At 38.7% G+C, this 27,255-nt stretch overlaps 1 protein-coding gene across 7 annotated transcripts in view; it reads left to right on the top strand.

Annotated features, from left to right (window-relative positions):
• The window catches only part of FHIP1A (FHF complex subunit HOOK interacting protein 1A), a 93,223-nt gene that overhangs the window by 27,660 nt on the left and 38,308 nt on the right, over nt 1-27,255 (top strand). For 4 of the 7 annotated variants that reach the window (XM_030008716.1, XM_030008736.1, XM_030008679.1 and 1 more), the window contains one exon: nt 26,574-26,803. In XM_030008716.1, coding sequence (XP_029864576.1) covers nt 26,702-26,803 — 102 coding nt within the window. In that variant the 5' untranslated portion in view covers nt 26,574-26,701. Of the gene's footprint in view, nt 1-10,277; nt 10,333-15,516; nt 15,602-26,573; nt 26,804-27,255 lie in introns of those variants that run through there. The other 3 variants (XM_030008698.1, XM_030008689.1, XM_030008726.1) reach the window with 2 other exon arrangements.

The following is a 27,255-nucleotide window of genomic DNA, read 5'->3' as shown; positions in this document are numbered from 1 at the left end:
TGGGGCTTAGTCCTGCAAAGTGCTGAGTTGGCCTTGGTCCAGCAAGGCATTTAAACATGTTCACTTCTGCAAGCATGAAGGTTCTACATCAGTTTGATGACTGTGTTAAGCATGTGGTTGCCTTTTCTTTGTTGGTTTGTCAGGTTGCTGCAGGGCTTTAGTGTTCAAGAGTGTCCCTTGAAAAACTGGGGTTAAAGGAGGAGCCTGGAAGGAAGGGCAATAGTAACAAATAATAATAAAAATGAACCTTTTATAGTTTTTCTATTTCACTTTAAGAATGGGGAATCAAGTTGCCATTAAACTGAACAGGACATGTCACACTGGGTGAGGCCAAGCCTTGTATCAGAATAATGCATGAGAAAGTAACAAAATGCACCACAAGATTCTTGAATATGTTAAAAGTAAAAACATTGATGTAAGATACTCTGTACAGTCATTGATACTTTGGTGTTAACAAAACACCCTTGAGATAGTGACTGTAGCACTGGAAATTAGATGTGCTGCTGTTGCCTTTAATGCCAATTATGTCCTTGTCAGGTAGCCTACTTGCTGCTTGTTAACCTTAATATGTGAAACTGCAGTAGAGCTGCCATTCAGTTCCTATACCTGCTTTATTCTGACTTTTAAAATTAACTGAGCCAGAGAAATGATGATTTTGGATTTTTTCTTCTTATTCTCAGGATACTGAGTTGTCCAAATGTGCCGCAGTTAGCACATGTGTGCACGTGCATGCATATACACCTGTAGTAGAGGACTACCCAGTAATGCACTGCAGGCTTAAATGTGTCTTGCTGACACAGAACAGGTTAGGTCATCCAGAAATGAAAATTGGGTACACGTACAAGTTTTTAGCTATCCAACTTAATTTACCTGTGGATGTGCATGATAGGTCTGTTTAAAATTACATGCAAAACCCCTTATTGTGGGTCAGATTTTGTTGTATATACAGAGTAAAAAAAGATTCTGATTTGAGTAATCTTTTATACAATAATAGCATTTTGCTGTAAAGTCATCTTTTAAAGTAAGCGATACTGAAATTTCATACTTGCTTTTCTTCTGAACCTGCTACTCTGTGTACTGTTAAGGGAATTCAAGCAGCAGTTATATTGGATCACTGGGGAAGACTAAAAGAAATCTTGCTTATTGTGCAGTGTGCTTTATATCTGGTTATATAATTTCATAATTTATACTGGCAACATTTTTGTAATCCATATTGACTGTACATGTATAATGTCAACTCACAATTATGTATCGGCAGATTATCTGGACAGTGGACTAACCACGCTGTAGATCCAAAAATAGTTTAGGTATGTTGGAGTTGGCATGGCATGGCACAGCACTACAGCAAATCTGGCTTTAATGTTTCCAAAGTCGGTTTGTCTCTGGTAATGGTACAACCAGTTTTGCCTGAACAGAATGAAAATTAATAAACTGTTGCTGTACAGAACCACTTTGGACATGTGTTCCTGGAATGGGAGGCACTGGGAGGCTCAGCACAGAGATGTCCATTCTGTCTGAAGTCAGCTCAGCTTTATCTGTGGTCATAATTAGTTCTTGTTCTGCTGTATGTAAGCCGATATCATGTAAAGATATCATGTAAAGCTTGCTTAATATTAGGTTTTGAGAAGATTTGTTATAGCATAATATAGTACCATGCAAAAATGTGGACTTGGTTTGGGAATGGTACTACACCTGATCTGTAAAGCACTCCTGTTGGAGCAGAGTGTTTTGCATTGCTGTTACTTGAATTGTTCTGCAGGAGACAGTTTGGATCCAGTAGTAACGGTGCTGAGCCAAATCTAATAAAATTAAGTCAGTATTCCTGTGGACTGTTGTTACTTTTTGGGTTCATCTACTCACTGTTGGCTTGAAAACAAAATACAGGTTTTCTATTTACAATTAATTGTGGTTTATGTAGCAGGACTGACTTTTCTAGTGCTTTCAGTTATAAGCTTGAAAGATAGAAGTTGCAGGAGAAAATTCACCCTAAGTGGAATTTAAAGTTAATGTTTGGATATCTCTCTTAATTGCTTAGTGTTTCTTATCTAGAATTGTCAAAGGCTCATCTCATGCACTTTAGCTGAGTGCTCAATCGTCATAGAAACATTTCAAGTGTTAGTGCACATTTTAAATTACTCCAAAGAACAGAGCAGATATCCCTACTGGCTCCATTGCAAATGTGCTTTAAGATACTGAATACTTGAAGGTGACTTCCTACTTCCAGCTTGCACTTTATCAGTAAGGTGATTTGTAACATGTAAATGTAATTGATACCTCTGCCTGGAATTTTGAGGCTTTGCATAATTCTGTTCCTTGCTGCTAATTAGTCCACTAGTCAGTTGCTTCTCATCTGATCAATTTATATTTTGACAGTCCTATCAGCAGTATTCATCTTTCACAGATTAAGATATTTCTCTAAAACCAGCAGACATTCTGTTAAACTCATCTTAAAAAAACCCAAACCAAAAAACCTGGCTGGATGGCCAGGCCCAAAGAGTGGTGGTGAATGGAGTTAATCCAGTTGGAGGCACCCGGTCACAAGCGGTGTTCCCCAGGGCTCAGTACTGGGGCCAGTTCTGTTTAACGTCTTCATCAATGATCTGGATGAGGGGACCAAGTACTGCACCCTCAGTAAGGTTCCAGACAACACCAAGTTGGGAGGGAGTGGTGATCTGCTTGAGGGCAGAAAGGCTCTACAGAGGGATCTGGACAGGCTGGATCAATGGGCTGAGGCCAATTGTATGAGGTTCCACAAGGCTCAGTGCTGGGTCCTGCACTTGGGTCACAACAACCCCATGCAGCGCTACAGGCTTGGGGAAGAGTGGCTGGAAAGCTGCCCAGCGGAAAAGGACCCGGGGATGTTGGTCAACAGCCGGCTGAATATGAGCTGGCAGTGTGCCCAGGTGGCCAAGAAGGCCAACAGCATCCTGGCTTGTATCAGAAATAGCGTGGCCAGCAGGACTAGGGAAGCGATCGTCTCCCTGTACTGGGCACTGGTGAGGCTGCACCTCAAATACTGTGTTCAGTTTTGGGACTGTCGCTACAAGAAAGACATTGAGTTGCTGGAGCGTGTCCGAAGAAGAGCAACAAAGCTGATGGAGGGTCTAGAGATCAAGCCCTACAAGGAGTGGCTGAGGGAACTGGGGTTGTTTAGCCTGGAGAAAAGGAGGCAGAGGGGAGACCATTTCGCTCTCTACAACTACCTGGAAGGAGGTTGTAGTGACGTGGGTGTTGGTCTCTTTTCCCAAGTAACAACTGATAGCGTTGTCCCAAAAGTGTGGTCGTTTCCCCAGTGTGCAAGACCCCAATATACACACAGAGCAGAGGTATTTTATTCCAATTCATGTTTGCGTAAAGATGGGGGCTAGGTGGTAATTCACAAAGCTAGCACACCTTATGCCTAAATGGGCAAGCAATTTATACAGTTTAGTTTTACATATTTAGTTTTCCCCGCTTCGAATTAAAGGTATTGTTCTTTTATTCTACAGTGCATGCTCAGGGAGAGTGGGGAGTAAGTCTTTTCGGTTTTGAATTGAGTCGGTGGTCCTGATCTCCCCCTGCTGCCTTTACCTTTCCTCCAGTTATGAAAGATCTTTGCTGACTTCGTGCCTATTAGCAATGATTCAACTTTTGGCACCTCCTGGGGTAGGATATTCCCTTCTTATCAATCTTTTAGTTCTTCAGGGGCACAGTTGTTAGCAAGGCATGCATTGTTTAAACAAAGGGTATCCTGGTTCACAAGACCTTCGTGGCCTTTTTAAGGTGTCTTAAGTACATCAATAGGACGAGAGGAAATGGCCTTAAGTTGTGCCAGGGGAGGTTTAGATTGGATATTAGGAAAAATTTCTTCATGGAAGCGGTTGTCAAGCATTGGAATGGACTGCCCAGGGAAAGTGCTTGAGTCACCACCCCTGGAGGTATTTAAAGGACCTGTAGATGTGGCACTTGGGGACATGGTTTAGTGGTGGACTTGGCAGCGTTAGGTTAACGGTTGGACTTGATGATTTTAAAGGTCTTTTCCAACCTAAATGATCCTATGATTCAAACAGGGTACTGAGTGGAGACTCCGTGTAAGAAGTTCACTGACTAAGTACTTTTGGAAGATGAACTTACTTCCATAAACAGTCAACTTTTTGGTGTTCTTCGCTGCCCCTGTGCTCTCCAATACCAGTATTTAACGCAGCCCTCTCTAGTCTGAATATTGGGAAGCTGTCTGTATAGTCATGGCTAAGTATGGCTTTTTATGGATACTTTTGTCTTTCTGTAGTTGTACTGTGCATAACTTTCAGAATTCTGTTTTGATCCTGAATTACATTTCTATAGTACTGCTTCAGAGGAATTACAGATCATAGAGGTAAAGATACCCAATTCCTACACTGTTCCCATAGTAGAGAACTGTCAGCTCAAGCTTTTGTTTTGTTTTGGTTTTTAATTTCTCTTACTTCAAATCATTCAACCCCCTTGATACCTCTTGTCTGATTATGGCAATCTTGCAGATTAAGCTCCTGCAATAAATACAGGATAGCAAGAAGCTTGGCTAAAATTCCTAGTAACAGTAATGCTGATGTTCTAGTTAGCATTGGAAGATGCTTTAGTTAATTCAAAGTGCCAGATCTTACCTTCTCAGCTGCAAGAATTGTCAGGAGCTCAGCAAAATTGTAAGCACAGATTGGTCCAGTATGATATGCCACTAAGTATAGTTCTGTCTACTTCTTGGATACGAGAAGTCACTAAATAACTGCATGAATTTTTTATATTGTCTACTGAAAAAATGTATATTTTTAGACGTGGTTGCTCTAGCAGATACCAGTAGGAGAGAGGATCTTTGAGATGATGAGCATAATCAAGCTGATTGTCAACAGCATGTTTCAAAATGATGCTTTTATTAGTGTTGTCTTCTAAAGATAATGGAATGAAAAATTTGTGGTGTTTTGTTGTGGTGGGTTTTTTAGGTTTTGTTTTGTTTTAAATACTCTATCTGGCAAAGAGGAAGTCTCATTATTACTTAGGTGTGCGTATATTTGTTTTATCTCAGAAATAAGATTCAGCTGGAGGGAAAGATTGAGGCTATGCAGATGGAGCATCAAGGGAGGATTTCTTTTATGTGATAGTGAGATATGCAATGTCACTCATTGTTTGAATGAGTTAAAACCAATAAATTATGCATGTCACGTTGTCTTACACTACAGAATATATTCCAAACATCTAAAATACTTAGTAGAGAGTGGAAAGTAATCTGGATTTTATCGATAGGTCCCATAAGACTACTTTCTAAAACTGCTTTCAAACCATGGTGCTGTTCTCCATACTTTCCTGACATTCTCCTGCGGAGGATCAAGTCAGTGCTTGAATAATTCTTAAGTAAAATAACTTGCTTAAGAAAAGCAGACTCTTGCTATCTAAGCAATATTCTCTCTGGAGAGCAACATGGCCCAAACACTGCGATATTTTGAAAAGCTGGTCTCTCACGATCTCCATTCTACATGAGTCTGTGTTATAGTAATCTATTGTTTTGAGGTTAGATTTGATTATTGCTAGTACTATAAAAATATCGTTAAGACTCTGTGGCATTTCCATGCAGGTGAATAATAATACAAACATGAGGGTGGAGAAGGGTGTGTGCCAGACTTATTTTCCATAAAAATTTAATAGATGAAATTATTTAAAGCTTTCTCTTGCATTGAAATTCTGTAAATTGAGCCTATGAAGAATTAAAAAGATCAGAGAGAACAGGAGTTGGTTAGAGCTGGGCTGGGTTAGTTTTGTGCCTGGATCTTTGTGCTATGACTCTTTGGCTTCCTCTTGGTTGTTTTGAGTTCAAAGAGAGATGTGAAAAAACATGATTTGTGTCCAACAAAAAAAGGGGCTATAGCTGCCAAAAATTAGGAAGAAATCCATCTGGTCACAAGAGCTGACTTAAGCTGTCCCTTCATTTTCTTGACCTGCCATTGATTCTGCCATTGCACATGATGAGGGAAAAATATCCATAGTGCAGGAAGTGCTTGAGGTTTCCAAACTGCTTTAACTCAGATTGAGGATAGCGACTTACACAAACCAGTCGGATCCTTGCCGTCATCTACCACTTGGAGGACATGGCAAATGTCACCCAGAATATTGCACCTCTCTCCTACCTGTAAATATGTTGACTCTTGAAGAACTGTAGATTTCGGAGTGTCATAGTTACTTCTGAATATTTCATGTGCACTAGCTCTTATAATCCCACAATATAGAATACTATTTTGGGAATGTAAGATGCATGTTAAATGAATTTAATGACTATCCCAAAAATGTAATGTGGAAAGTAACTAATATCTCATTTTGTTCTGGCCGCAGCAGGTCAGCCTTATGTTCCATAAGTCGGGTTATAGTTTGTCCTGCTTTGCACAGGGATGGGGATGTGGACGTGTGTTTTAAATGAAACTTTTTAAGGTGCGTTGCTCTGCTACAGGCTGTAGCCTTCCTCTATGCTTCTCTGCTTTTTTTTCAATACTGGTGCTGGTTTTTTTTCATGGCAATAAATATAGCTGTCTAACATTCAGTATTTCAGCACATACTCTGCTCTTAATGAATGTGATCATTTACACAGTGTCACTGTAGTATTGGCACGCTAAATAATTTAGTGAGCTGTGGCAGGTAGATAGCTCTGTGGTGTCTATGTTACTATGGCAATACATTTGCTTAATGTAAATATTAGTCACTCTGACCATATGAATCTCAGGGCTTCTGACATTATTAGCTGTGTTTGGGAGGTGGGAATCTGTGTATCTGAAAGAAAAGTTGTTCTGGAAATATTAATAGTTTAAAGATTACTTTCTTTTTTCATAATTCCTTCTGCTTTCTGACTGAGCTACATAATCTATTGATTGTAATGAACAGAGCAGAACATTTCTCCCATTTCTTTATCATGGTTGTAATGCAGCTCTATTATAAAGAAATATATAACTGTTCTGATCCTCTAAAAATTCAGCTGACTGAAATGAAAGGAAATAGGATCTTGAGGTCCATCAACTTTGCTCTTGGTCACAGAGTCGAATTCTAGAAGTACATGAAATAAAATCAGACTTGGAAGAAAAATTCCTGTGGTATTAGATCTAGTTCCATGGCTTGAAAATGAAGCTAAGCATGAGAGGCTCTTCCGTCCCCTTTATGGGTATCACCAGGTATAGAATTACTTAAGAAACCCCTCATTTGTCCGAAAAATAATGCATAAGCAATATGTTAATGAAGTTTGTTGCTTAGATGTTTATGTAGTTTTCTAGTCCATTTTTGTGGGGCATTTCCAGGGAAAAGGAACTATCTTCTGCAAAGTCTTGTCTCAAAAGCCAGCTTATTCCTGATTGTATGAACTATTCTTTCTCTGTCATGATCTGCCAGCACTTTTGAGGCAACAAATACTGAATGTACACCAGTACTATGCATATGACTTTATGCACTGTTTTAAATATTTACTTGCTAAACTGCTAAATTTAAGATCAGTGTTGAAAAGAAGATTTGATTGGAATGTGCTCCCCCATGTTTAGAATTGTCCCCAACCTTCCTGCCAAACATCTGTAATGCAGGAGAAAAAAGCATAGTAAGCAGGGAATGATGTCGTTAATTATTTGTAGGGTAGATGATACTGGAGGGTTCTGTGTGCTGCAGTCTGACATCAGTGCTCAGCACCTATCTGTGTTTGGCCAATTAACTGTCAAAAAAGGAAATAATAAAAAATACAGCAGTAGCCAGACACAGACTTCCGAGTTCTTTATATTTCACAGAAGAGTCTTTGCTGGACTTGCATAAGTGTTCTTTGTTTTTCCTAACTCTGAGATGATAAAACTTTTGCTGTCAGTGCTTGCATGTAAGGTAAAACTGCCTACCGGACAGGAATACAAACTAGAGTTGTTAGTTGCCTTTCCATGGCACTGTTGCTCACAAATGCTCGTCTGGAATTCAAGTTAACCTAGGAAAATTAATTATTTACCACTTATATCTTTTCCTGACAAGGCTGCCTGTGGGAATACTGTGCTGCTGGCTGTCTCACTTTTAAAAATATTATATGCTTTAGATGCATCTGTTGTTTATAGATGCAGGGAAGTATTGAAGCATTTAGATTCAGAATACCTACCAAGTATTAGCATAGTTGAAAGAGTAATTGGAGCAGCTTCTCTGATTATTCTTTTAGTAAACAAACCATACTCATAAAATGGCTTGGGAAAAGCCATATCGACTGCAGTGTATTGAAGGAAAAGGACTGCAGAGCCACTTTCTCCTTTGTGGGAAGAACCTGTGTAGAGAGAGGGGCTCCTGTGGGATCAGGCTGGCAGGATTTTCCCTTAGGGAAAGAAGCTTGATGGTTCTGCTTTTCCAGGAAAAGTCACAAGTATTCATTTTCAAGACAGATTGTTGGGAGGGATCCTCTGAGCACTGGAAGAAACACTCCCTTCTAGGAGTGACTTCAGGACCTGATGCATGCCTTAGGAACCATGTGAAGAGCATGGGGGTGGATGGGGTGGTGGTGTTTCTTTTCACATAACTCATGCTACCAGTAGCTGAAAGGGTCTGGTGGAGCTCATCTGGCTTGGTGGTTTTGTGGCACAAGAACCTACCACTGAAGTGGACTGCTCTAATTTTTTTTGTGCCTGACTACAGCACGGACTTAGGGTTACCAGTGTATACCCATGGATTCCTACAACCAGAGATGCAGTGGAATGCTTCACATCAAGCCATATACCAAATCTTCTGTTTCTGAGCTCCACTGCATTTCCTTGCTTCCACTGCTGAAATATGGCATGCCTGTGTTTTAAAGCTGGGCCGAAGAAAGTGGAATGGATTGTATTACAAGCTGAATGTTTAAATCGGGTGATAAATTGAAGGGAACAAAAGCGTGTTCCAAAAAGCAGTTGCATTTAATGCTTCACACATGATTTGCTCAGCTAGTTTCTTTTATTGCCATAGTGTAAGTGCCTTTTCACTTTTCCCCACAGAAGAAAAAATTCTGGTAGGTCTGCAATGCCTTTTTTATGTGCATAATGAATATTTTCTTTTGACTGTTACCTTACAAATAAGAAGTGGAGTTATTTTATCTGTAGTGTTTTTATGCTTTTTGTTGTCATTCTTTTTGTATATTTTACTTTGAAAAGGTAGTGATGGCTGCTGTGCAGTCCTGTACCTTCCATGGCTCTCCTCATGGAAGGAGAGCTGGTGCCACTCTTGTGTTGGGATGGGGAGCTCTGAGAGGAACTGTGCATCTTAAGCTTGTACTTACCAGAAATTCTTTTTGGACTGGCACATGTGAGTCCTGATGCTGGTTACTGTTGATCCACAGATAGCTGGCACTTAATTATCCCATCTTGCCTTCTTTCCATTGCTGTCACAGGACAGATGCATTGAGGAGATTAAAATGGAAAGAATGTTATGGCCCTTGTCCTCTTGCATTATCCTTAAAAATGATCGTTGTCCATTTAAGTGCTCATATTAGATAGATGTGGCATAAAAATATATAGGTTAGTGTAAGGCTGAATTGTGTTTTTGGTATCCTTTTCAGTAAATGATGGGTGTTTTACAGTAGTGTGTGTAGTTTTGACAGAAGATAGTGAAAAAGGTGAGTAAAACCAAACAAATATGGTCTCCAGACTTTTGTTGTTAATTTTGTTAGTATCTCAGTGCTTTTTCTGTTAGGGATTAGAGAGTATATGCCAAGCGTAATGAAAAATGTTGTAGATACAAAAATACTTGTCACTTAATCCTTACTGTTACTGCAATAAGACAGACAGACACTGTTGAAATCATAGTAACGAGCAATGTTTACCTGCCCATTGTATTGTTAGAACATGGCTTTGGGCTTTCAGAAGGGTCAGGAAAAAGGTGCAGAAGGCTAGTACTTTCTCACAGCATGAGCTCGACAGGTGTTTATTTCCAGGTGCAGAACACTTAATTTCAGATCTACAGTAATACTAAAGGATGTGATTCTAACATGCTTCTTGGTTATTATAGTTTAATGCCACTCAGCATTATAATTAGCTTTATTAGACATTAATAAGTGGGTTTAATATTCAAACCATGGTGTTGGAGTTAAGTGTGCCGATGAACCTTATCAGTGGAGCAAAATGTAAATTTTAACTCGTTTATCTCATTAGTCTTTAATAAGGCTGTGCTTTGCAAATCATGGCTGCATCATCTGCTGATTATATCCTCTGATCTGCTAAGCGAAATAGCACTCTAATAATAGCCATACATTGCATGAAATCCTCCCACTGGTGTTCTGAAACACTTAATGTATTTTCTTCTTCATTTAGAGGGCCTTGATTGTGTCTTATCTTTCCTGCGCAATGCCAAAATATAGAAATTAAGGTAAGATGAGAATTCATTACTTGTAGGCCCTGGGTTTAGAAACATTTTGCCAAAGAGAAGTTTCTGATGGGGGCTATAAGTCTAAGTTGTTGTCTGAGTGTGGTGCGTAGGGACTCAGAGTTTTCTGGGCAGTTAAAACAGCCAGACTGTCAACTGAATAATGATGACTTGCTGCTTTAATAGTAATCAGAGCTCTCCAAAAGCCTGTTGCTCTCATCTTACAGGAGAAACTGACCTGAGTGATTTGCCTTAGGCTCACATAAAAGGGAAGAGAATTGGAGGAGAATGTTGAGTCTCCTGGCTTGAACTCTTGCATGTAGGCACTTACCACTGTGGCTTATGATGATTGTGTCCCCAGCATGCTATTCAGAGCAAAGAAGAGGGAATTTAACAGATTTGAGGGAATTCTGGCAAGTCCAGTTAATACTTTTCCCCAGCAAATTGCTCATACAATCTTGCCTAAGTCCAAAGAAACTTGTTCAATCCATCTAGAAACTTTCAAGCTTTGAAGGTTTCCCAATAAATATTTGTAAGATTCAGTGATTGTGAGTGAACAGGGCTGGTTCTGGTGTCTGAGGCAATAAAACTCAATCACTCCACTTGTAACCTGATTTGGTTCAAGTTAGCTTCCATGTGGTCTTTATTTTGAAAAATTTACACTAATCTTCTCAGGTTGAGTTCTTTAATCTTTCTTTAATCATTGCACCTCTTTACAGAGCAATGTTAAAATAGTACTTCAAATATCTCTGAAACTACCATGACAGAATCTGTTGTTTAAATGGTTGCTAGAGGTGCAAGGTGAATCTTTTTTCTTACCATCCCATGTTAAATTGACACTTAAACCCCTTTGTAGTACTCTGAGGGATGTGAGATGGGACACCTGCTGTAGCACTGTATTTTAATAGCAATAGCTACAGCCCTCGTGGGTCCACAGAGCCCATTGACTGCTTCTGGTGGTAGGTTTACTATGCTAGTAGTCATCCGTCACTGTACTGTGTTTTATTTTTTTGCATTGATCTTATTGATGGCTGAGTTGGTAGATTGATACACTGTCACAAGGAGAACTCAGTTTTTCCCTTGTCAGAGAAAACAGCGCATTTTGGCTCCTAGTCCTGCTGAGTTAAAGGATGGAGAGGCACTGCCACAACCCCATCTGTACATGTTGAATCTAGCAGGTTTGAATTTTCAAGTGTTGGCAACTTTGGGGACTGGTTCTTTCCAATTAGGTTGATTGTTGTGGTATGTGTAATTGCAGGCAGATGCACTTTTGGTACTGGCACTCCTGAAGAGAGGTTTTTCTACCATCCTTCATTAATTTGTCATTAGTTGTATATTTTTGGTTTAGTGCTGACTTACTATAACACCATTTATTTTCAGTTAGTTTTTCAGTGCAGATGCTTGATTGTATGCAAATTCTCCCATACAGTCAATGAAGGACCTCCTGAGACATTCTGTGACTCTCAGCACTGAAGGTTAATGTCCTTCAGAGTACAAGTATGCTTGAGAACAGCAGGGATATCTGAACACTGACTAGCGAAGAGACGATGTATTCTGAAACAGTGTTGGAGTGCTTTATTATTGGAGTGCCCATGGCATGAATTATGATGCGAGTAAAATGGTGTCTGTGGGGAGAGGTGGACTTGGAGATAAAACAGAGTAAAATGTGGAAACACATAAAACAGAGTACAGAGATGGCAATATATGTGGTGACAGGAGAAATACTCTGTTTTGTTTCAGCAGAGGGATAACTGGTAAATGATGTAATGGTTTTGCATGTACTAAAATACTTTCATAACTGATATATTGTCCTGGTTTCAGCTGGGATAGAGTTAATTTTCTTCCTAGTAGCTGGTATAGTGCTATGTTTTGGATTTAGTAGGAGAATAATGTTGATAACACACTGATGTTTTCAGTTGTTGCTAAGTGGTGTTTAGACTAAGTCAGGGACTTTTCAGCTTCTCATGCCCAGCCAGCAAGAAGGCTGCAGGGGCAGAAGGAGTTGGGAGGGGACACAGCCAGGACAGCTGACCCAAAGTGGCCAGCGGGGTCTTCCATACCATGTGACGTCATGCCCAGTATATAAACTGGGGGGAGTTGGCCTGGGGGGATCACTGCTTGGGAACTAACTGGGCATCGGTCGGCAAATGGTGAGCAACTGCATTGTGCATTATTTGTTTTGTATATTCCAATCCTATTATTATTATTATTGTAACTTTATTATTGTTATCATCATAATTATTATTAGTTTCTTCTTTTCTGTTCTATTAAACTGTTTTTACCTCAACCCATGAGTTTTACTTTTTTTTTCCCCCAATTCTCTCCCCCATCCCACTGGGTGGGGGAGGAGTGAGTGAGTGGCTGCGTGGTGCTTAGTTACCAGCTGGGGTTAAACCATGACATATATCAAAACAAAAAATTGATTTGACATATACTTTCTAATTCTCAATGCCTATTTCCCCTTTTAATTGAGATGTTGGAAAAAAATCATAAATTTGTAATTCAGTGTCTAGAACCATGTCCTCAGGATTAAAGTTGGAGGTTTTACTTCCAAACATGCTGTGGTTACAGGTGACTAATGTTCAAGGTCTGTGCATACAGACAGACTTTCTCATGCCTCTTCAAAGTGTTCCTGCCTTCAACTTGTGCTTCTCCTTTGGAACTCTGTGAGGACTGATATGTGATGTTGCATAAGGCTCAGTTTGCAATTTTGGGTAGCACATCTGTTGCCAATTTTCAAGATCATAAAGGTGAATTGAAAAATTTGGGATGAGGGGAAATGGGAGAGGAGAGGTGCTGGATTTCAGGCACGGGAGATAAGAGTACACCCCAACTACTTTAAAAAAAAAAAAAGTATTGGTGTACTGTAGCTTCTGCAGTTCCAATCGCCTCAGACAGAAGGACAGTAGTAGAGGTGAGAAGCAGCAGGGTTCCCAAAGACATATTACAGACACTCCCTCGCTTTTGGAGGTGTGCAGGCAGGAATAAGAACAACCTATTGATGGGTGGAACCTGTGCTTTCCCACACCTGTAGAAGTCTCCATACATGTTACAAAATTAGGTGGGAGGGGTTGTGGTTTGACTTTTGACTATCTGTACCAAGAAGCATTCCTGCTAGGGCTGACATCCAACTGTCAGTATTGATCATTCCAAGTGTTAAAAACTTTAAATGGTAATTAAATTGTATTTTTACTAGCTTCTGATATTTACCCCACCTTTTAGTAGATATTGTTCTCCTGCAACATTTGTGAGGTTCCATATTTTTCAGAGCACTCCCTTTATAAGATGTATAGTCTTCATTTGCAATTCAGAAAGGGCTATTATTTACCTTCTTTTACCCTCCAGGGCATGAAAATTGCTACTTTATCTTCATTCCTCCCTGGACTAGAAAGACACCTGTATTTCTATTCATGTTTTCCCAAAGGTTCAAAGGCAAGACTGAAAAAAAATTATACAGAATTGTTATGAAAGTGTCAGATTACCTGGATCTTTTTTTTTCAAATTGTTCCTTTGATTATTTAGCAGTTTCTGGTTTTTTTGCATGCTGGCAACATGTCTGAGACAAGTATTGTATAGACTATATATGTTTCTTTTTTGCCAATGTATTCATATGTCTTATTATCCAGGCAAAGGTAGTCACAAGAATGGAAGATGCTGTAATGTCATTCAGTTTCCAGTTGCAGAAGACTAGGTGGTGTAAGAATTTAACATATTTTCATAGTAGAGCAGACTTGTGTTATGAGATCAGAGATGAAGAATTAATTTCTTCTCTGCATAATGGGCAACTTAACGCTGTTCACATGACACAATTTTATTCCTAGGAAAGCTGGAGAGGCTTAGAGGGGAAAAACACCTACCACCTGTATAAAATGCAATGAAACTAAATAGAAATGGAAATATAAATAATGTGGATTTTTCTTTGATCTAGCTTTTTATGCACTAAACATCATGAAAATGCCAACAATCCATGTCGAATTTTGCTGTTTACTACCATATGTATTAAAAGCAAAAAATTCAATGTACGTATAGAAAACCATATTCTGCCAAAGTCCATTCAACTTGTAAATCTGTATTAATGTTTTTAAATAAGGGTGTCACTGCAGGAGGAGAATTTGGTTTTTCATGGATCTGTGCTCACAGATGGGGGAACTGTTATTTTATTGAGGTTCTTGATTTTGCAATAGGAATTAATATAAAACAAATCTTCAACTTCTGCTTGTCTGCTCTGAGCTGGCATAGAAAGGGAGAGAGCGAGCAGCATTTCTGTGCAATTTCCTATGAGACCAAATACCTGGGGTTTTCTGCGTTATGGGAATTGGGAACTGGAGGGACAGGATAGGATTTTGTAAGCAGTGCTTGTTTTGCCACCTTTTGCTTTTCTTCCTCATTCTTGTTCTTCATTGAACAGTGTGCTATAGAGATTTGTGGGTCTCATCTTAAACAGTAATGTTTGTTCAGTGGTTTTCCCCAAATTTGGCAATCGATAGTCATAAAAAGGAAATGAAAAATGATTTTGCAAGTTCTTTTCTCTTTGGCAAGCCTGGAACATAATTTAGGACAAAGGGGGTTCACTAGCTTCTGGAGCTTTCTCCAAGCTAAATTGCAAATGTCTAATGCAAACAATGTTGGTTCACACAGTGTTCTGTTCTTTTTGTTCTTCTTTTTATTTTTTTAAAAGAAGGAAGAGACGACCATGAAAGTACATTTATGTTCAGAAGTGTCAATCCACTAAATTCAACATTTTATCACAACCCCCTACCTAATGTCAGGCAATACATAGTACATAGTGTGAGATATGAAAACGACCTTTCAGGTTTTAGTGGCTCATTAAGTTTACTAGGTTTGAGGAGTAATTTGTGATGGGCTTCTGCCATCCTACAGTGCAATGAAACAGTTGTCCTGAAGCTGTGTAATGATGTGCTCTTGCTCATTCACTTCATTCGTTAGTTCATCATTTCATTAACAGGTTCAGAGTGTAGGAAATAATGTTGACTTGGTGGGTAAGTGTCTTGGGGTTGTAATTCTTTCTAAAATGAATAGTTTCAGTTAACTGTGTACAGAAAGATAAATGACAGATTCAAGTAATCTAGTCAATTAGTATAGTCCATGCACTATAATGAACATATTGAGAAGTTTGAGAGGGTTTTATTGAGTGATAGCTAGCTACCTAAATTTAGATACAGTTATAAACCCATTTTTTTTTCCAGGAAAAAAAAAAAGAACTTTGTATTGTGAATAAAGCCCTGGGAGGAGAAATAAATATGCTTCTAGAGTAAGTATTATGTTAACAACTACGCAATATCCATTCTACACCTAACCATTTTGATTTTAAGGCATATTCTGTCCTTTGCTGGAGGTTTTAATTTGAAAGAGACAGATAAAGAGAAGTAACATATGCATGTGGACTAGAGAGAGGAATTCCATCTGCAGAGTGGAAGTTCTTTTATCAGTGAAAACTTGGTGACAGTCCTCTGGGGAAGCTTGTTGGTTGGTTTGTTGGTTTATTGATCAAGTAATCAGGCTAATCTTAATGGTGTTTTACTACTGATTCTTGCGCTTGAACTATATTTAGAACCTGCAGAATCATCTGAGAGTTTGGAAATTAAAAAAAAAAGTTTATGGCTTCTTTATCATGAAATGTGGAATGTTTAGAATATATGTGTATTTGTATATTATTGTGGATTAGTGCTGAAAGCATACACATCTAATTTAATGTCACTTTGTAGACTTGAGAACATTATTCTTGGACTTCTTATGCTTATTTTAATGAGTAGTTTGACATGTTATACAAATCACTTGAAAAATTGTCTTACATATTACTACTGTAGCCATAAAACATGTAGCTTAATCTTGTTTTCTGTAATCTATATATGATAATTACAGGTATATTGATAACTTTTTTCTTAGACCATCTTTCTCTCAGGAAGGTAGTATTTCCTATTCTGTATGCTAGTGTTCCAAAAATAGTTTTAAATTTTCAGAGTATAGAGCCTTCTACTGCTTTGCTGGTTTCATTCATCTTCCTGTCAGGAAGGTTTTCTAGATAGGCAACTTAATAATTTCCTATGAATTTATTTTATACTTTCAGCTATAGATAATGTTTTACCTTTCTCAAAAAAAACTTTAAAAAAGAAAAGAAGTTCCATTCACTTCAGCATCACAGCTTCAAGAAGCATGTGGTTTTCCTAAATTACGAGCGTGTTGGGGCCAAGTTTGTATGTTACACAGATGTCAGAATTATCTTGGAAAGAAAAATCGATGTTGCAGATTGCATGGATCATTTTGATTTCTTTCTTCCACTAGCATAACCAGAACACAAAGTAGGTTTTGTTAAATGTCTGCTTTCTGATGTGTTGCGCTCTTCCACTCCTGGATTGTGATGAATTTTGAAATAAAACCTGTACAAATTCTCAGTAGAGATGGGGAGGTTGGCAACAACTGTTTTTTCCCAATAATTCACTTCAATTATGACAAAACAAAATTACTAGTGTAGACACAGCAGCTGATACCTGCAGTTCACCTATAAATCAAGGAATGGGAGGTAGCTTTCATTCAGTGACTTGTGCTATGCCCTTTGGGGTTGTTCTTTCTCTTTGAAACTTGGTATGAAACCGTATTCACAGTACGAAGTTTTAAATTGAGTTTTGTTTTGCTTGTAATGCCTGTCTCACACAGTACACCACTGAACGCTTTGGTCTGTGGGCCTCAGACATTTAGTGAGTTGGTTTTCTATGGAAACATGCTTTTCTTGGGTCAGCAATTTTGGTGGTGATTTGGGAATGAACCAGCAAAGTTAAAGCCTTTGAATTTATTTCAGTTTGATGACATCTGCATTCTTCAGTATATAGTATATATATATAGTATAGTATATATTTCTGAGCTTTTTTTTTTTTTTTTTTAGTTTGGTTTAAGGTTTTAATATCCCTTTTGCAGCAGTTGTTGGCTAGTAGCAGACAAGATACTTCAGTCATAATGTGCCTGAGTGCTACTAAGAATAAAGAGATATTTATCTTGGATTTTAAGTACCCTAGCTGCTATTTTGTTCTTAAGTTTTTAACCAACATAATCTGTGTTTTGAACCACTAATTGTTACTGAGTTGTTGCCTTTCTGTAGCAGGCCAAATGTGAGGAGATGAAACACAACAGATAAACAGGTTTATTATACTCCTTATGTCTCTCTAAAAGGAACAAGTCATACCACTAGAATATTGCAACCTTATTTTTTCCCTCCCTAGCTTCAGATTTATGATGTAGGGATATGAATGTGTAGTTCATTCCTCCTGAGACTTTGCAAGAGTAACTTCAGTGATTGTACGCTCTTGAGTTCCAGTGAAATTGCCTGTGTGCAAATGCATGTGGTAGATGAACATGCCCTGTGGTGTATCATGTAAATAGAGCCCTCCTTGAGGAGGTCAAGGTCTCTATCATGTATTCTGCTTTGTTTAATTACTGTTTTCTTGAACAATCACTGTCATTTCTCTAGCTTTGGTAATATGCCCTTTGATGAATCGTCTTTGTTGGTTAGCTGTATGCTTTCCTAGACCCACTGTGTATAATTTTAGCCTAACCCATCAATGCATTTTGGACCGTACTACCTAACTGATCTGTCTGTTCTGCTGCATGGGTCAGCCAAAATGAAAGAAGTCTCTGCAGGCTTGGGATTTGGCTTAGCCTGTGTCCCAGTGCATAGGCTGCCAGCGTGAGTTGATCTCGTTGCTTGCCCTTGAAGTATGCACATTTATACCACTGCAGCACTGCTGAACTGGGGCTGCCAGGTGGGCCTCTTGTCTGTCGCTGTTGCTGTACTTACTGGGGGGGGGGGGGGGGGGGGGGGAATTGCCCATTCATGTGTCTGGAGAACCGTGGATTTATTTAATGCTGTAACCTGGATCTCCTAATGTATAATACCATAGGATTACACAGATCACATGAAGAGGTTAGGTGTACCCCAATTAGTTGTCTGAGATAATGTGAATTTACAATAAGCATATGAGTAGTGTAGCTCCCCGGAGATTTGAGAAAAGATGAATTGTGTTTTTTAACTGCAGCAGGCTGACTATAGATGGGACAGTAAGATTTTTGTCTCATTATAAAACATACTGCATGTAGTTTCTCTCATGGGATAGATCTTGTTAAGCAGTCTCTGTGGGGACAAGTCACAAGACGTTCATACTTTCATGTTAGCAGGTTGGATTAAATCGTGCTTGATGAGAACAGATTGATACTTTGATTAACTACATTGCTTTACAATTTGTAGTGACTTGTTCTCTGTTAGGCTTTTAAGCAGATAGCTTTATCAGTGTAAAATGTATCTTCTCCCACCCTCTCATGGAAGGCATAGTGTCTTTGCAGATACTGGGTGGAAAAGATAGATTGAAGAAAGCTGACTAAATGTGAAATGTCTTCTTGAGGTAGACAAAGGACAGGACAATTGGTGGACTGCAGCATTGAAACATGAAGGACCAAATTAAGAAGCAGGATAACTGTTCATGTGGTTTAAACTGTTCCTCTAGTAATCTGCTGCAGCTTGCTTTCTAGTAGAGCTTCTGAAGGTGGGTAGTACTTAACCAAAAAGGGGATCCTCTGATGCAATGGCTTTTCACCACTGACGTTTTCTTGGTTGCCTACTACAGACCTACTGCTCTCCAGTGAGCAAGCTGTAATCCTACTGCATTCTGGTGGTGAATGTATAGGATCATTAAGGGTGGTGATGTGACTGTTCTTCATAGGCTTTGCTTTTGTAGCAAAACTTACCATAAAGCAGGATGAATCCTTTCCTTTGAAAGGATTGATGTCTTTGAAACGCTGTTGTTAATAAAATTTAAAGCCTCTCCCTGACCATAGTCCCTAAAGAAAAGCTGACAAATTTATGCAGAAGGCTTTCTTTTAAATCAAAAATAAACAAACCCTGAACAAGGTCCCTTTTAAGCTGGAACTAAGTTGAGGCATGCTAAAATTTGCCACTCATTTTTCTCTTACCCTCCCTCATCCACTTATCAGAGACTGCAGAGATGTGATTGCATAAGACCATATAATTTCCCTCTGCTTCTTTGAAGTTGTCTAATTTCAAGCCCCTTTATGCTACACTGATCCATGAAAATGTTTTGATATATGCTGTTTCTTTCACTGCTATTGAGGCTTCTTATCCATCTCTCTGTTGTCTCTTGTGTACCTGGACTGACCGAGTGGAAAGCTTTGGCCGGTAGAGCAGAAGCATACAGTATCTGATAAAAGAGGTAGATTTGTGTTCGAGGACTGTTGGAGAATACAGCATCTTAGCGTTTCAACAGAAGACAACCTTGATAATTAAATTGCAGAGCCTTGCAGCATATTTTGTGTCTACCTTACTGTATTACACAGTGTATCTTTTGTCTGTATGTTGTGCATTGCCTGGGAAGCCCCAGTCCTGCAAACTTCTGTGCTACTTTTTTAAATTCAAAAGTGAAACTTTCGAAAAGAGACACTCCAGTGGGAGCAGACTTCACAAGGGATTCTCTGCTAGGCTGTTCTTCCAGTGTACTTTGCCGTAAAATAAGTACTTCTGTTGATTGGGGAGTTGAGCCCTGTAATCAGCTGTGTAAAAAGGGTTGATGATTTACAGACTTCTGAAGGAAAACTGAAAGCAGATATCCTCCACGAGTCCAATGACTGGGTCTCAATCTCATCATTAATCTAAAGCTACCCAGCACAGTTGTGGATTGCTGCTTTTTTTAAAACTGGAAATAGGCTGAGTTGTGCTAAAGTTTTCTGCTCTCTTCCTCCCATCCTCTTCACTTACCAAGACTGCACAAACATGGTTATAGACCTATGTATGTGACTGTATAAGTTTCTCTGCTGCTGCTTAGGGAGAGATGGGTGCTTGTTAGCATGTTTGTATATGCAACAGTTGACCAGGTTTGCAGGAAAAAACCCCAACCAACTAACCAAGCCCACACTGAAAGGTGTTTAATATGAAACCAACAAAGTTTATATAGGTGCAAATTAGTTGCCCAATTTCAAAAGCTGTTGTCCAGTTAACCAGAAATATAGGAAGATCTTAGGGGAGATAGTGACTTGTCTCTTTGAACCTCAATTCCTCATGTGTGTGATGTGTACGCTGGTGCTTCTTGTTCCACATGGGGATTGTTAAATATATAAACCCTTGGTGGTAAGGGCAGGTACCTCGTGTAGGAGAGGAGGGGTTACAGACAAAATTGTTGTCAGTATAGGCAATTGAAATAGCTCTAGAAGGCATATGTAAGTGGACTTGGCCTTGTAATAGGGTTAAACAATTGATAGATAACATACAGTTGAATTGTGGAAAGATTTACCTGCTAAGAAGGTTCTGTTATTGTGTGGCAGGGTTGAAGTATTAAACAGAGCAGTGGTTTTTGGAAGTAGAATTTTGAACAGACTGCAGGAGAGGTGTGTTTGCACTTGTCAGGACTATCAAACAGTGGAGTAATACCTTGATCAGGATTTAGCAGAGAGGAAAGGCTAAATTACTGTAAAATTTTAACCATGAACTGATTAAAATAAATGGTTACTTTTGTTCTTAGTGGCCTGCAAGTTCACTTCTATTCCTACCTCCATGAATCGGTGTTGTATAAATTAATTTATTTTCTCACCTTTGGACTCAATATGGTCAGGTTATCTGTCCTATTTAATTGGAGTTAGTTTTAGTTCACGGGGAATAATGTGGTGTTGCAGTTACTATGGCACATTTGGTCTTGCAAAATAATCAAGAAAGCCTACTAATCTAGTAACAAAATCTGCTTACCACAAATATAATGAATATATTCTTTCTACTACTGCTATAACTAGAGCATGCTAACTTTAGATTGATATGTATCTTAAAAGGTAGTATCTCTTCCAGTTCGGTTATTCCTTTTTTAAATAGGTATGCTGTTTTTAGGATCTACCCTGTGACCACTTAAGTTGTCAAAAGCTTTGTATGCTTTTTGAAACACTGTTACAGAGTTTGAAGACTTTGAAGCCTACACAATCTATTAGTGTTTTGTATTACTAAGGAAATCCCAGCATTCCAAGCTGCTTTCCAAGGTGGGAATACCTGCTTCCTTAAGGGAATTGATGTGAACTTAGAAATATTATTGCACATTGTGGTCTGCTTGTTGCTGTCTTGTTACTTTTAAATTAGAGATGATTAAAACCCCATAGTATTGGCCACTGTAAGGATAATGTCTGTGTTCTCTCACTAGTCTTAGATTTCTGATCTAATAGCTGGGCTAGATGCAAGTGAACTTAGCCCTCATCAACATAATGTTTGCTGCAGGCAAGTTGTTTTCAGCTAATAATTTAAATCTGGTATTTTTGTTCTTCATTTGATGCATAAACAGTCTGTTTATGATGACTTTGTGCAGTAGGAATGAACATTCAGAATGAATGGTTAGAGTGAATTTTACTGACATGTTATTGTTTGTCACCAAGGGACAAATGATCTTTTTTGTGATTCTTTGTTATTAAAGACGTAAGTGGCTTTAATCTTGTGATTGTATGTATGTGCAGTATACTGTTAGGTGCAGGTTTTAGTTAGAGTACATAAATGCTGGAGATGAATTTGCTATTTTACAGTTTGTCAGTCGCATATTCCCAAAGATCTTTGTCAAGCAATGGGGTAATGTTTATGCCTGTGATAACAAATACAGTAAATGGATCAGGCAGGATGTGTGCAACATCAGCTTGAGGGAACCTTCCTAAAGGTTTTCTGTGGTTGGTAGCATAGACATTTCTAGAGTTAGCAACACTGAAAGCCCTTGCTGTTCTGATCTAGTGTCATCTAACCCTGAAAAAGATCTGATTTGAATCAAAATGCTGGTAGTTGTTAATGACCTGCGTATCTGACAACTCCCAGCATTGTAATTTGAGTGTGCCCAAACTGGGACTTGGAAATAGCAAGAAGCTCTTAAATATCTTGGATAAATAGGACCTTAGGGGATTTATGCAGGAGATGAGGGGACACATTCTTGTCTTAAGTCTTCATTTCATGGGGACTATATGTGTTCTTTATATATGGTAATTAGACTTAGGATATCCTTGTGTAGGAAAAGATGTCCCTTCTACAAGTGCAGACTGTAGCAGTCATCTGCTTAGGCAGTAAGCTGTTAACAGGCAGGACTTGAGTGCGCAGTAACATCATGGTGGTTATAAATTCTTACACAAATGTCAACTAAGTAGCACTTTGGTGGAAAGTTAGCTTTTCTGCTGGACACACTGTCACTGGATCTCTTGGCATCTTGCTGTATTTTGAAAGTGTGGTGAGAGATGTACCATTTCTGTTCACTTTAGGTCTTGTCATAGCTGCAGAGAAGTAGGGCAATATTTCAGGAATCTGTCATGATGAAGCACCAGTATGGAACCTCTACCCCAAAAAAGTATGTTTAGAGAGCTGCAAGACAGAAGTAGTTATTTAAAGGAGGGTCTGTCTGATGGGGAGGGAATGAGTACTGTCTTGAAGTTTGTGGAGTAGAGTCTGAGCCTGGGATAGGAAAGATGCATGAGGAAAAAAGAAAATTGCGAAGGCTAGGGAGGACTGAGAATTAGAACAGATTAGAGGAGAAGATTGGGTAATGGCCTAAATGGTTTTGGATTGTTTTTGTGTAGTACATCCTAGAGCTTTGCATGCATCCCAAGAGTCTTACATCACTGATCTTCGATTTTTATCACCATTCTTAAAGAAAGCCGTAATCTCCCTTATTGTTGTTTACTAGCTTAAATAGTGGAAGCTGATCTGAAGTTTCCAATTCTACTCTTGGTATCATATTGCTGTACTGCTGACAGAATTTGTCATGTGATATGTAGATGTGTAATATCAGTTTCTTTTATTTAAGTTCTTAAATAACATGCAAAGTCTACATTGAAACAACCTCTAAGTTGTAAAGTCAAGCAACTTCTAAATTCCAGAATTGAGCTTGCCTCTGCTTTGTTAATTAAGTTCTCTTGCTGCACCTTATGATACCATCTTTAATTAAAATGATCACATTAGTTTTTCCTAAGCTGCTTGCTTCACTTCATGCACAGGACAGATCTGCTCAAATGGTGAATCAGGGCTGTGCAGTGAAGGACACTTTTGCCTGGAGGAGTCTGCTGAACTTTTACAGAAACAGGAAGATTTCTGTTTGAAGGAAAGGGCTGACAAAGAGGGAACTGGCAGGAAGTGGACAGGTTATCTGAAGAATAGGTCAATTAAACATTCCTTTGGATTATTAGGTATGGTACTAGGCAAACTACTTAGAGCAGGCTTTTTCTAAATGGTCTCTAAACATGCATATTGTTTTCTGAGTGTTTTTTGGTAGGAATGTTGAGCTCTCAGAGCTGCAAGCAAAAGTCACCAGAAGCTGTGCATTGAACGTACAGTGGTAGCTACTTAAGTCACTAACGATAAAAAAACAGATCCTAGGCCTCTGAAGTTGGGTTCTCAAATCCACTTGCTACTTTGATTTCTGATTATTTTTCTTTTTAATTTTTTTTTTTTTTTTTGCTTCCTGTGCAGGAACATCAGTAATGTAGAAATAGTACTATTCATTTTCACAAGACTTTTTAAGAAGTAGCAGTATACTGGTAGGTGCCTTCAAATAAATAAGCATATGAACCAAACTGTTTGGAAGGGGAGTGCTTGGAAGTGTAAGGCCAGTGTAAGCACAGAAGAGATAGGCAGGTGAGAAGTGTGGGTAGAGTTGGAAGGGCAAGGAGTAGAGAGACTTTGATGATATTTTATATGGGATTACTTCTGTTCCCAGTGTTGGCTGGCTTTCATGAGCTAATTCTCACTGTTTTTGCACAATGCATCTGGTTCCAGGTGGTTTATTACCTGGAAAGTAGCTTGTATGGAGCACCAGGTTCATTCTGGAAGTAGTGTTAGCCAAACAGATAAACTGTCCAGGATTTATGATGGCTTCTCCACATGTGGAATGTTTTATCTGCAAAAAGGATGGACTAGATTGTGTTAATTGTATTGTATGAGAGCATTTAGAAAATGCATAGGAAATGCATCTTATGTGCTGTAAGAAGCAAGGGTTAGGATGGAGAGGGGAGGCTGATCATGCAGTTCAATCTTGTTGAATCTTGAACGTGTGAATGAATATACGTATATAGATACAGGGGAATGCATAACCATCTTTTGCTTTTTGCTTGCCTCGGAAATCTTAAAGTTATACCCTGTATATTTTTGGACATTTTGAAATTGGCAAAAGTTGCTGCAACTTTTGAGATAGGCTGTATGTTTTCCTGTGCTAACAGTTTCAAGAATATAAGCAGAGCACACATGCAGGGAGCAGAGATGTCCACTGTGGAGAAAAGATTTTTATCTTTTAAGATATACACAAAGAAATACCTACTATACTGGCAAAGAATTGCTATATGGGCTGTGGCAACTTACAGTACAAAAATTTCCTCATGTATTTCATAAAGCCAATGAATGTCCAAGGGCCCTGGGATCCTAATGAAGACTGGAGAAAAGGAGAGCACTTCAAAATGCAGCCTCTATTGAAAATAAAAATCTGCTATGATTTACATGAGCTGTAGGAACTTGTAGTGCTTTTGTTGTCTTTCTAAACTCTTTGTACTTTGGTGTTGTGGAGGTTTGGCTTGGGTGGGATTTTGGGGGTGGGTTTTTTTGCTGTTCGGTTTTGGTTTTTGGTTTTTTTGTGTGGTGCTTTTTTTGTTTGGTGTGGGGGTTTTGTTTGGTTTTTTGGTTTGGTTTTTTTTGTTTGTTTGTTTGGTTGGTTTTTCTTTTCTCCTTTTTTTTTTTTTTCCCCTATGGCCCAAAACTGAATTAAATTAAAAGCCTAGTTGGTTTGCAAAAAGGAGAATAAAAATGTAAAGCTTATGGTGGGAAAAAAAAAAAGGGGGTGACTCACACACGACTGTGTGACTTAGAAATTGGTGCTTGAGGGAATAATATGTCTTCTTAAGCCTCTCAGATATCTGGAAGATACCTGTCTGTTTCATTTTAACTTCCCCCTGCAGGTGTACAACTACTTTGATACTCAGATATCTAAGATATTAAATAATGCATGAAAAGAATGCTTCAATGTTTGGTGTTATTCTCATAGTCCTTTAATATGACATCTCAATTTGTTTGGCTTTGGATGCATGAAGGTTTTATCTTTTATGTTGTTTGGTTTTCGTTACTTTGGTATTGATACAGATGCATCCTTCTTCTTGCATATGGTGTTCTGCAAATGTCTTCAACTGTTTATGATATGCTTTCTGACAGAAAACTTTAAGTATTTGTAATTATATCTATTCATGGTGTCCTGGTTTCAGCTGGGATAGAGTTAATTGCCTTCCTAGTAGCTGGTACAGTGCTATGTTTTGAGTTTAGTATCAGAAGAATGTTGATAACACACTAATGTTTTCAGTTGTTGCTAAGTAATGTTTAGTCTAAAGTCAAGGATTTTTTCAGCTTCTCATGCCCAGCCAGCAAGAAAGCTGGAGGGACACAAGAAGTTGGGATGGGACACAGCCAGGGCACCTGACCCGAAGTGGCCAACGGGGTCTTCCATACCATGTGACATCATGCCCAGTATATAAACTGAGGGGAGGCTGGGGGGGATCACTGCTCGGGGATTAACTGGGCATCAGTCGGCGAGTGGTGAGCAATTGCACTGTGCATCATTTGTATATTCCAATCCTTTTATTATTACTGCTCTCATTTTATTAGTGTTATCATTATTAGTTTCTTCTTTTCTGTTCTATTAAACCATTCTTATCTCAAACCACGAGTTTTACTTCTTTTCCTGATTTTCTCCCCCATCCCACTGGGTGGGGGGGAAGTGAGTGCGCAGCTGCGTGGTGCTTAATTGCTGGCTGGGGTTAAACCACGACACGTGGAAATACTGTTTTTAAAAAATAGAGAAATAACCTGTACTTTTTTTACCTGTGTAGTCTATACAACATTAGTTACTAAGCAACTCTGAAGACAGACATGGTCAGATGGCAAAAATGTCATAATGAAAAACTATAAATGTAGTGACATGCATAAAATGTTTACTGCATGAGCTTCTGTTATGCTTATTTATTTCAATAGAACCTTAATTCAGTCACTGATCTCAAAAGTTTGAGCATTAGAAACTATTATAATGAGGAAAAATTTGAGAAGATGGTCCCATATAACATGCTTTAAAAAGTTGTATCCTCAAACTGAATTAAAAGAAAAAAGTTTTTAGGATTCTCTTTAAGTATGTTCTTTTTGTTATACACTATAATTTGATGTGTGTATGTGTTTTGGTTTTTTTTTTAAACAGATTTCTGTGGATACCAAAGCTCAAAACATATCAATCTCATCATGATGCTTGAACAGCTGTAGCTAACTACAGGATTTTAAAAAGAAATCCAGCATGGCCTAGTTGGCTTGACCTTCAGAAAATTTATAATGTCCTCTGGAACCAGTATCAGCAAAAATCGGCAGGCTCCGAGCCTGCAGGGTGTTGACCCAGAAACATGCATGATAGTGTTTAGAACACACTGGGCACAGGTAATGTTAATTAGTTTTATTGATTTGAAGTAGGCTGCATTAATAGGAATTTGCTTCATTCTCTCTTTTGGGATAATCCTGAATGGCTCAGGAAGAAACGTGTGTCATGCAGAATGTGGTAGATAACACTGAAATATTTTTAAAACGAAAAGGTAACTGACCTTTCAAGGTGTGGTTAGGCTTTACTAATCACACTTTGAACTCCAGATTTGCATCTAAATGGGAAGTGGTAGGACACGGTAATATCTTACTGAAGGCCTCAATCTTCTTACTGGCTTTCCTAGTGATTCACTGTGAATTGTACCCTGTTGCAAACCTCTGTGTTTCCTTTCCTTTGCTGGGTAAGGCTTGCCTATCTTATGTAAAGTATATTAGACACATGGTGCAAAGCTGTATGCAGTGTTCTTTATTATGGATAGATGTAGATTATGCACTTCAGCATGTTCTAAAAA

This window comes from Aquila chrysaetos, chromosome 1, assembly GCF_900496995.4.
Source record: "Aquila chrysaetos chrysaetos chromosome 1, bAquChr1.4, whole genome shotgun sequence".
Lineage (NCBI taxonomy): Eukaryota > Metazoa > Chordata > Aves > Accipitriformes > Accipitridae > Aquila > Aquila chrysaetos.
This window is presented reverse-complemented; position numbering and strand designations above follow the sequence as displayed.